Genomic DNA, 11,418 nt, shown 5'->3' on the forward strand with positions numbered 1-11,418 from the left:
GACTTTCACTACCCACTACAGATGTGAAATACATTCCTTTTTGGAAACATTCTGGAACACATCAGAGCACTCTTTTTCCCTTCACTTACCAGCATTATATTCACAGAATGGGCCATCACCTTGATGTATGATTTCAAGATGTTAACATTGAACCCAGGAGTTAGTAGGCAGCGGTGCTGGAACCACTTGGATCCTTCCAGATTCACTAGTCCGTTTCCTTGAGAAATAAAAGGGATAAAACCTCATGCCACTTTATTAGATGAGATGACAAAAGAGAGGTGAGAAACACAACATCATGGGCTGACCATGGCACACAGGTAGTCATAACAGAGTGGAAATCAGAGCAGGGCTCATATATTAAATTGGAAGTTAGTTTTGATGCTTACATCTGGGATGGATGTATTCAACACTGTGAGGAAGACACACCAAGTTTTGCAGCCTGATGAGTATGCTGATCCTGAAATCACCAGCTACTGTCTCTGTAGTAATTGAATAAGTTACCTAATCTTTCCAAGGTTTGGTTTTCTTAATGATGAAGTGTGATAATAAGCATCTACTTCACTGTGTTGCTGTGAAGATTAAATGAAAGTGTATATATGAGGCAACTAGCATGGCCTGTAACTTGATGTAGAAACACAACACATATTCATCTCTCTTGACTCCAAACCAACCCATAAACTATGCTGTGAATACAAAATTTACAAGGAACTAGACCCGAGTATTTACTCTGTCCCCAGATGTCTCGTCTTCGAGCCCTAGTCTGTGCTTTACACCCATAAATGATATGAAGTGGAAACTCTCAGGAAGGCCAATGCTTCACAACCTTTTGTTGCAAGAAAGGTCATTAAAGATTTGGTTTTAAATGACTGTAAAGTTTATTAATATGTAATTTCCATCATTCATTGAGTGCTTACACGTCAGGTTTGTGACACATGGTCCAGCACTGGTACAATGCCAGACATTACACTAAGTGTGGGAAATATGGGCTTCACTTAATCCTCACAATGGCCCAGAGATGTAATGCTTATTGGATGATTTCCCCAAAATCACATTCAATTAGTCAGTGGGAGGCAGTGTTCAAATCCAAGTAGCTCTGAACCCCAAACCTACAATTTTTTCATTTAATGCCTTCTTTGTCTAACATAAATACCAATTACATGACTAAAAGTCTTAATTTATCTGCTAATGGAATACTACAAACTATACTTCAGAGCAAAACTGCACTGGTTTTCAAATGGAAATAAAGGAACTCCAAAAAGAAAGGGGAAGAACCAAGAAAACAAGAGGGAAGAAAGGATAAAATAAAGGATATAGATGTGAGGCTACAGTTTTAAAGACAGAGATGGGATGGATTCACACACATGTGCCTTAAGAATGAGACTTTGGGGAGAGAAATGGACAAAGAGGGCTCCTGAGAAGTTGTGCTGTGTTGGCTTAGCACTCACTCTTGATCTTCCCCCTAGAAAACTTGCAGTATAGATTTATCATCACTCTCTTAATGCTTTCGAGCATTCTGATTTGTTTCTTGGAATGCTCTGCTATAGCAAGGGGACCTCAGTGTGTCACCCTACTCTGTTGTACATACATACCAAGACATGGAATCAAGAACTTGTACAGGTACTTGGACTTGGGATCTGCAGAGTCAAGCAGAAGAAACAAATGACAGCATTAGAAATTACCAAAGTCGGTGAAGTTTCTTTAAATTTGCCTGCACTAACCATAAATAACAAAAAAGGAGCCCAGGACTCACTCCCTATAGCCTTGGTAGGCCTAGGAAAACTACAGGTCTCGGTTGAGAAACCAGAGAATAACAAACCCCAGGAGGCAGACAGGTACACATACCCAGATTTTCCCCTTGCTTACACTTTCTCCAACAGAAGTAGAGATTGCCTAAGGGTTACCAAGTTTCCAGAAGAGGATTTCGGACAGTATATTATATCCTTTTTGGAAAGTAGGTTAGTGATTAGAGCAGGGGCTGGCAAACCACAGAGAATGGGGGACAAATGCTTCTTGGGGTTCTCGTGAACTCTAACATAGAGGTATTTTACAGCTCTTGTCCTTTAAAGGGTAAGCAGGAAACAAAATAGGGCTGGGGGCATGGGAACATGGAGACTTTCAGGGAAAAGCTGTTTTCCTTTATCAGGTTTTACTGAAAGTAACAGAGACAGTGGACAAGGAAAAAAGATTAGAATATAAGATTGTATTTAAAACTAAGTTAGTTAAAACATAGATGATGGAGCAAAAACCAGATATTTTAATTTTGTGCTATGAGATGATCCACCATGGATGTCTTGAAAAAGGCTTGGATGGGGGAAATAGATGACTTGTGCATGCCCTAAAAGGAAACACAGTTGAGAAGTATGCAGAAAGCAAAAAATAAATAAATAAAATTTGGACCACAGTCAAGAGGTTATACTGGTAAATTAATGATCTAGCAGTCAGGTATATGTACTGAACCAACAGAGGCAGAGCTACTTCTGAATTCCTTGAAAGACTTATGCTCAAACAGGGGGCTGGGGGTGGCAGGTATTGCTGACATGAAGTCACAAAACCAAGAGGCAAAGGAAGTCCTTGGTGATCTGATGGTGCCAACTGGGCTTTAAGATATACCCTCAAGGGCCCATGGGAGTCTGAGCTGGACAAAGGACTGGGTGGGGCAGGAGGAGTGGGAATCTCTTTCAGGGTTGGTCAGAAACTTCTCCTCACTTTCTCCAGGTCTCTCTCTCTCTCTCTTTTTAAAGATTTTATTTATTCATGAGAGACACACAGAGAGAGGCAGAGACATAGGCAGAGGGAGAAGCAAGCTCCTCGCAAGAAGCCCGATGCAAGACTCGATCCTGGACCCCGGGATCAAGACCTGAGCCACTGAGCCACTCAGGCGTTATCTTTCTTTTCTTTCTTTTTTTCTTTTTTCTTTTTTCTTTTTTCTTTTTTCTTTTTTCTTTTTTCTTTTTTCTTCTTCCTTTCTTTCTTTCTTTCTTTCTTTCTTTCTTTCTTTCTTTCTTTCTTTCTTTCTTTCTTCCTTCCTTCCTTCCTTCCTTCCTTCCTTCCTTCCTTCCTTCCTTTCTTCTTTCTTTCTTTCTTTCTTTCTTTCTTTCTTTCTTTCTTTCTTTCTTTCTTTCTTTCTTTCTTCTCTCTTCCTTTCTTTCTCTTTCTTTCTTTCTTCTTTTATTCCAGTATAGTGAACACAGTGTTATATTAGTTTCAGGTGTACAGTGTAGTGATTCAACACTACCATACATCACCCAGTGCTCATCACAAGTGGCCTCCTTCATTCCCATCACCTATTTCTCCCATCCCCCTCCCCTCTGGAAATCATCAGTGTGTCTCTAGGTCTCTTAAAGGCCCAATACTAATCTTTGCTTCAGGATTTCTTTAGAATCCTGCCTGTGAGTTTTGCATATCACTCTTAGGAGGATTAGGTTCCTGAGATTCATCCCTTTTCTTACCTGTTCTGCCCAGAAATGTCTTTGCGTAGTCTGGGTCGTAGATATAGAAAAATGCCTGAAAAGGCCCAACCCAGTAAGGAAAGGCACAAGGGTATTTTTCAACAAGCTCCTCAAGTTTCTCTATTTTACCATCCTGAAGTAACTGCAGTGAAAAAAGAGTGAAGGAAGTTAGAGGAACCCGACAGTCTGGACTCAACCCTCTTACAGAAGCAAGCTGATCTAGGGCCTGGATAAGGTCGCACAAACATGCATTCCTTGGCATTTCCAAGCTTGGAGTATAATTTTTAAATATAATTAATTAATTAATTAATGAGAGAACTGGGGGGAGAGGCAGAGGGGGAGGGAGAAGGAGAAAATCTCAAACAGACTTCCCCCTTAGCATGGAGCCCAATGCAGGGCTTTTTCTCACAACCCTGATCATGGACCATGATCTGAATTAAAACCAAGAATCAGGGCAGCCCTGGTGGCGCAGCGGTTTAGCGCTGCCTACAGCCCAGGGCTTGATCCTGGAGACCCTGGATCGAGTCCCACGTCGGGCTCTCTGCATTCTCCCTCTGCCTGTGTCTCTGCCTCTCTCTCTCTCTCTCTCTCTCTCTCTCTCTGTGTGTCTATGAATAAATAAATAAAATCTTAAAAAAAAAACAACCAAGAATCAGACACTTAGCTGACCATGACATCCCAGAGCCCCAGAATATACTTTTCTAATGAAGGTCAGGGCATTTATCTTCTCAATGTAAATGTATGCTGTATCTCCAGAACAAGCCCCTGTCAAATGTCAAATGACATGGTGAACTGTTTTCCCAACTGAGAAGGTGAAGAGAATCTCATCTGCTTCATCTGCCAATGTCTCACATTTTGATTAGGAGTGGAGTCAAAGCTGAGAAAGATTTTTTTCCTATGGGAAGCTAATTGGTGATAGGCTGAACATGACCCATGATCCAATTCACAATTTCCTCTCCCTTTTCCTTTCTCTAATCATTGAGGAGTGATTTTTTTCTTGTGACTTCATAGTAAAAGCTCCTTCCTAAAAACCCACCCACTCCATCTATGAAGAAAATCTCATTCTCTTCCCTTACTACTTGGAGGCTCATTTTGAAGTTTGAAGTAATGTTTAAGTAAAAAACTCCCAGCTTCTAACATTTATAAATCAGAGTATAAATGCCATGATCACAGATGAACTTTTTACTTGATAAGTAGTTTACTAATGGCTCATTTAAAAAATTCCTCTAAATCACTGACAACAAGAAAAAAAAATTAAAAAATAAAAAAATAAAAAAAAAATTAAAAAAAAAATAAATCACTGACAAGAAGATTCATTTATATCCATTTATTATATAAAGTGGGAGTGTGTGTGCACCTGTATGTGTGTGTCTGTGCATGCTCAGCGACACATGATTGTGGGGGTCCTGACTTGCAAAGAAACCCTAAGGCTGGCAAACTCTTCTTTGTGTGACCAATCATACAGAGTTTGCCATGTGATTGCTTGTACCCTCAGAAAAGATGGAAAACTCTGGCTCCCAATTTCCTCTGTTATCAACCAGCATTTTTATCCCATGAAATGTTCCCTGGAAAGCTGACTTATATTCTGAAAACTACAAAACATTGCTGAAAGAAATTTTTAAAAACCTTAAGTAAATGTAAAGATATCCCATGTTTATGAATCAGAAGACTTAATATTGCTAAAATGACAATAATTCCCAAATTGATCTACAAATTCAATGTAATCCTGCAGAATCACACCTGGCTTCTTTGTAGATGACATTGACAAGCTGATCCTAAAACTTATATGGAAACCAGAGGTATCCAGAATAGCCTAAATAATCTTGAAAAAAAAATTGGAGGATTCATGCTTTCTGATTTCAAAACTTTACTATAAAGCAAAGTAAGACAGTGTGGTATTGGCATAAGGGTAGACATATAGATCAATAGAATAGAATTGAGAATCCAGAAATAAAGTTCATGTTTATAGTCAACTGATAGTAGTGTTTTTTGTTCCAATGAGGTGGTTCTTGGTGGGCCCTTGGATGGGGACTGGTCACCAGAAAGACCAAGCCATAATTAGAAGCTTGGGATTTTCAACCCCATTTCCCATTCTCCACAAATAGAGAAGGATTGGCAATGGGGTTAATGTTCAATCATGCCTACATGAGGAAGACTTTGTAAGAATTCCAAAAGTACAGGGTTTGGAGACCTTCTAGTTTGGTGAACATGTGGAGGTACTGGTAGAGTGATGCATCTGGAGAGGGCATGGGCGCTCTGTGCTCCTTCCCAGATAACTTATCCTGTGCATCACTTCCAACTGCATGTTCATCTGTATCCTTTATCCTAACCACTTTTAATAAACTGGTAAACAGTAAATTAACTGTGTTCCTAAATTCTGTGAGCTAATACAACATATTAACCAAACCCAAGGAGGAGGTTATGGGAATCTCCAACTTACAGGTGATTGAACGTAGTAACAACTTGGACTTATCATTGGCACCTGAAGTGGGGAGGGGATGGATAGTCCTGTGAGGCTGAATTCTTAATCTGTGGGATTTGATGATTTCTCTGGGTAGACAGTCAGAATTTCATTAAGTTGTAGGACACTCAGTTAGTACCACAAAATTGATTGGTTGCAGGGGCACTCACCCAATATCTGGTGTCAAAAGTGTTTTGAGTATGGCCATAATGTGAGAGAAAAGGGGAAACACAGGAGGAAGAATGGGTTTTTCCCACTCAGGTGCCAAAACAATACAATGGGGGGGAGGCGGGAAAGAATAGTCTTTTCAACGAATGGTGCTGGGATATAACTAGATATCCACAAAGAATAAAATAAAGTTAGACCCCTACTTTACACAATATGCAACCATTAACTTAAAGAATCAAATATCTAAACAAAAGAGGTAAAAGTATAAAACTCTTAGAAGAAAACACAAGGAATTAACCTTAGACTCAATAGTCAGTTGCATTTCTACACTAAAATGTAGAAAATCTATATTTTCTACACAAAACCAACTGCATTTCTAACAAACAATCTGAAAAGAAAATAATGAAAACAAGTCCATTTACCATAGCATGAAAAAGAATAAAATATTTAGGATGTGAAACCAAGTATTGGAAAACCAAGTATTCCCAACCAACAACCTAAGCCAAAGGCACACGCTCAACCACTGAGCCACCCAGGCGTCCTTGGAAGATTTATTATTGTTAAGATGTAAGTACTACCCTAAGTGATCTATAATTCAATGTAATCCTTACCAAAATCCCACTGATGTTTTCTGTAGAAATAGAAAAATCATCCTAAAATTTATATAGAATATCAAGGGAACTTGAATAGCCAAAACAGTCTTAAATCACAAGAACAAAGCTGAAGGACTCACATTTCTTGATTTCAAAACTTATTACAGAGCTACAGTAATCAAAACAGTGTGATTCTGGCACAGAATATATATATATATATATATATATATATATATATATATATATATATAGGCTAATGGAATAAAATAGAAAGTCTAGAAATAAATCCTCAAATATCTGGTCAAGTGATGTCCGACAAAGGTGCCAGGACCATTCAATGGGAAAATGATAGTTTTTCAACAAATGTTGCTGGGAAAACTGGATATCCACATGCCACAGAATAAAGTTGGGCCCTTCCTTACCAAAACGCCATATACAAAAATTAACTGAAACTGGTTCAAAGACCTAAATATAAGGCCTAAACCTGTAAAACTCTTAGAAGAAAACATAGGGCATAGGACGCCTGGGTGGCTCAGCGGTTAAGTGTCTGCCTTCAGCTCAGGGAATGATCGTGGAGTCCTGGGATCAAGTCCCACATTGGGCTCCCTGCATGGAGCCTGCTTCTCCCTCTGCCTGTGTCCCTACCTCTCTCTCTGTGTGTCTCTCATGAATAAATAAACAAAATCTTAAAAAACAAAAAAGGAAAACACAAGGCAAATTCTCCACAGCATTGGATCTGGCAATGACTTCTTCAATATGACACAAAAGGCACAGGAAAAAAAATATACAAATTGGACATTATGAAAATTAAAAATTTTTGTTCATGAAAAGACAGTATAACAGAATAAAAAGTGAAAAACACAGAATGGGGGAAATATTTGCAAATAATATATCTGATAAGTGAGATTCCACTTATCCAGAACAACTAGAGATCTTAAACTCAACAACAAAAAACAACCTGATTCAAAATGAGTAGAAGACTTAACTAGACATTTCTCCAAAAAAGATATACAAATGGCATTGAGCAGATGAAAAGACGCTTAAGGGATGCCTCAGTGGCTCAATGGTTGAGAGTCTGTCTGCCGTAGGCTTGAGTTGTGATCCAGGGGTCCTGGGACCAAGTCCAGCATCAGGCTCCCCACGGGGAGCCTTTTCTTCCTCTCCCTATGTTTCTGTCTCTCTCTGTGTCTCTCATGAATGAATGAATGAATGAATGAATAATTAAATAAGTAAATAAAATCTTAAAAAAAGAGAAAAGATGCTTAACATCACTAATCATTAGGGAAATGCAAATCACACCCATTAGGATAACTACCATCAGGAAAAAAAAAAACAAAACAAAACAGAAAACAAATGTTAGTAAGAACGTGGAGAGATTGGAATCTCTGTGCACTTCTGGTGGAAGTGTAAAATGGTACTGCCACTATGGAAAACAGTGTGGCTGTTCCTAAAAAAATTAAAAATGGAATCACTATATGATCCAGCAATTCCATTTCTGGGTACTTATCCAAAAGAATTGAAAGTAGGGTGTTGTACACCCATGTTCACAATAGCTAAAATGTAGAAACCACCCATGTATCCACTGATGGATGAATAGATAAATAAAATGAGGTATATAGGGCCAGTGAAATATTATTCAGTTTTTAAAAGAAAGGAAATTCTGACATATGCTACAGAATGGATGAACCCTGAGGACATTACGTTAAGTGACATAAGCTAGTCACAAAAAAGATAAATACTACACGATTCCACTTATACGAAATACTAGTACTCAAAATTGTAGAGTAGTCAGAATTACAGAGACAGAAAATAGAGTGGTGGTTCCTGGCTGGGGAGATAAAGAAATGGGGGACTATTGTTTACTGGGTGTAGAGTTTCAGTTTTACAAGCTGAAAAGAGTTATGGAGTTGGATGGTGTTGATGACTGCACAACATTATGAATGTATGTAACATCACTGACTTGTACACTTTTAAAAATGTTTAAGATGGTAAATTTTATGTTATGGGCATTTTACTACAGTAATGATGTTGGGAAAAAAATCAGAAATGTGTCAGAATTTTCAACAGTCACCTTGAAAGCTAGAAGATGATGGAATGTTGTCTTCAAAATTCTGAGAGAAAAGTATTTCCAAACTCTAATTCTATACCCAGCCAAACTATCAACTAAGTTATGAATTTTAACAGACATTTTCAGCCATTTGAGAGCTCAAAGAATTCACCCGACATTCTTTCACTCAATCTCAAGAAGCTACCATAAAAATAATAAAATAAATCAGAAAAAAAAGATATACTATCCAGGAAACAGAAGATATGACACAGAATAGCACATTATCTGTGTACCAGGCCTAGAGAGCAACCAGTCCAGGTTAGAATGGGAGGAGAAGTCTTTGGGAGAAATGCCTCCAGAAAAGTATATGGACTGATAGATTGTTTGATATCTTTCAGTATTTGAAAATGTTGTTGAGATGTGTTTGATAGATCTATTAGAAACATTTGGGAAAAAAATAGTGATAGATTTTGAAAAACTAAGCATATGAGAAAAGGACATTAATAACAACATGAGAGAAGAAAGTTCTATGAGAGAAGGAACAAAATCAACCATTGGATCAGTGGTAAGTAAGCATTTACATAATCAAAATAATATAAGTACTAATTTTTCTCTTTAACCAAGAAATACCATGTAACTATATTGGGACAGTAAAAGATGAGGTATAAGTGATTATTCATCATAAAGTAGTTAATAAAAGGATATCTAAAATTATGAAATTAAGAAATGCAACATAGTAATATTTTACCAATAAGGATTGAAAGAAACATGTAAAACAGTTGAGAGTGGTTGCTTTTGGAAAGAAGGATTAAGGGGAGGTGAGCGGGGGGTGGGGGTGACTAGGTGACTGGTACTGAGGTGGGCACTTGACAGGATGAGCACTGGGTGTTATTCTATATGTTGGCAAATTGAACACCAATAAAAAATAAATTTATATTTTAAAAAAAGAGTGGAGCTGAAGGATCATGCAGCAGCTCTGCGGGGCATACCCTCCCCACCTCAACCATCCTTTAAAATTCTGCCCAGACTTTCACAGGCTTTCCTTCCTCCCCTAGATAGAGACACCCACTTCCCTCCAAGATCCCCTTGTCCCTAAGGTCTCTATCAAAGCACTCATTACCCTGTATTTGTATCTTCTCTTTGTAGTCTAAGTACGCATCTGCCTTGGGCTTCTGAAGGTAGGTACTAGTCTGCTCTCTGCAATTCCAGCATCCACCACACAATTCCACTCAAAGCTGGCTGAACGAATAAAACAAGTAATCAGGGGTGAGCGTGGATGTGGAGAACAGGAGGAACAGAAGGTAAAGGTCTCCCTCTTACACGTTGCAATTTGCCATCATTTTTTGAGTGAGTGGTGGGGGCTGCTCTCTACTTCACAAGAATCTTGGGAAAAGTTCATTTTCTCTGGTGGTAACACACTAAGGGTGGCAACTAATTGTGTTCGATTTTGCATATTTTCTGCAAGTAATAAGCACTATTTAGAATAACGTAACTATCTTTTAGCGACCCGCGTGGAAGGCTTTTCAAGATGCAGTACACAAATGCAAGAGCTCGGTGAAGCCGCTAGACCCAGCCCTGAGTTGCAGAACGCTCTTTTTCTGTGCTCAGACTCTGCATAGGCCCTCCCAGCCCCCCAGGCTTCCACTCCAGAGGCTCCGGGCTTGTTGCCTTTTCCCTGCAGCGCTGTGAAGGAGCAAGCCCAGAGTTCATGGAAAGATGCCCAGAGCCCCAGGCTGGGCCAGAGAGGTCAGTGCAGGATGCAACGCTGAGAGGGAAGGGAGGAGACAGCCCGCCCCACCGCCCGCCCGCCGGTCTCCTCGGCAGCATCCTTCTCAGCCCCTCCCTTCCGGTACCTTCTGGTGCCCGTAGAACCAGTGGGTGGGGGGCGCGGGGAAGGGGCACAGGTCTCGCAGCAGCCGCAGCCTCCGCAGGTAGAGCTTGATGGCCTGCAGCAGCCCCAGGGCCAGGCAGAAGGCGAAGGCCAGGTACAAGGGCCGCGCCCAGCGCGTCTCCAGCCAGGACGACTCCATCCCCGCACCAGGCGGGGCGCGCGCGGACTCGGGGCCCGGGAGGGGGGAGCCCTCTACGCGCGCCGCAGGGAGAGGTCCCCAGCCCACGGCGACTCGGTGCCCTCATCAAGCTCCTTCCTCCCCCGGAGGAGGGAGAGCGCTGGGAGGGACAGCTCAGGCTTGGCCAGCGGAGGCAGGCGCGAGTTCTCGGGTTTCTAATCCTTTATCTTAAAAAAAAAATTTTTTTTAAATTTATTTTTATTGGAGTTCAATTTGCCAACATATAGCATAACACCCAGTGCTCATCCCATCTAACCCTTTATCAATAGAGAGCAATCTTCATTCAGGGCGACTTCTTAATGCCCCTCTGGAATGTCACACTTCAGCTGTGACAGTTTTCAATCATGGGAAGTCAGAATTTAGGTGTTGAAATAATTACAAGGCCAAGGCCATTGTCTTTCTTCGTTGCCACAAATAAATGGTAAACTGCTATGTTTAAAAAAAAAAAGATCAATAAAAAATAAATTTATTATTAAAAAAGAAAACAAAATAAAACACCCCCAAACTAAAAATCTTCTTCCCTGCTCTGAAATTTTGTCAAAACTCACGGGGATCTTGGGGCTGGGGATGGATATGTGTAATTTTTTTTTAATTTTTTATTTATTTATGATAGTCACACAGAGAGAGAGAG

The 11,418-nt window shown here is 40.0% G+C and overlaps 1 protein-coding gene across 3 annotated transcripts in view; it reads right to left on the reverse strand.

Moving 5' to 3' along the window:
• Window positions 1–10,886, reverse strand: part of CYP4X1 (cytochrome P450 family 4 subfamily X member 1) — a 37,831-nt gene extending 26,945 nt beyond the window's left edge. Inside the window, exons 1-4 of one of the 3 annotated variants that reach the window (XM_072772252.1) lie at window positions 10,572–10,880; window positions 3,450–3,591; window positions 1,590–1,634; window positions 90–217 (exon numbers count right to left, since the gene is read on the reverse strand). In XM_072772252.1, the coding sequence (XP_072628353.1) occupies window positions 90–217; window positions 1,590–1,634; window positions 3,450–3,591; window positions 10,572–10,748 (492 nt within the window). In that variant the 5' untranslated portion in view covers window positions 10,749–10,880. Of the gene's footprint in view, window positions 1–89; window positions 218–1,589; window positions 1,635–3,449; window positions 3,592–10,571 lie in introns of all 3 variants that reach the window. The other 2 variants (XM_072772253.1, XM_072772254.1) reach the window with 2 other exon arrangements.
• Between the last annotated feature and the right edge of the window lie 532 nt (window positions 10,887–11,418).

This window comes from Canis lupus, chromosome 13 (assembly GCF_048164855.1).
Source record: "Canis lupus baileyi chromosome 13, mCanLup2.hap1, whole genome shotgun sequence".
NCBI classification, from domain to species: domain Eukaryota; kingdom Metazoa; phylum Chordata; class Mammalia; order Carnivora; family Canidae; genus Canis; species Canis lupus.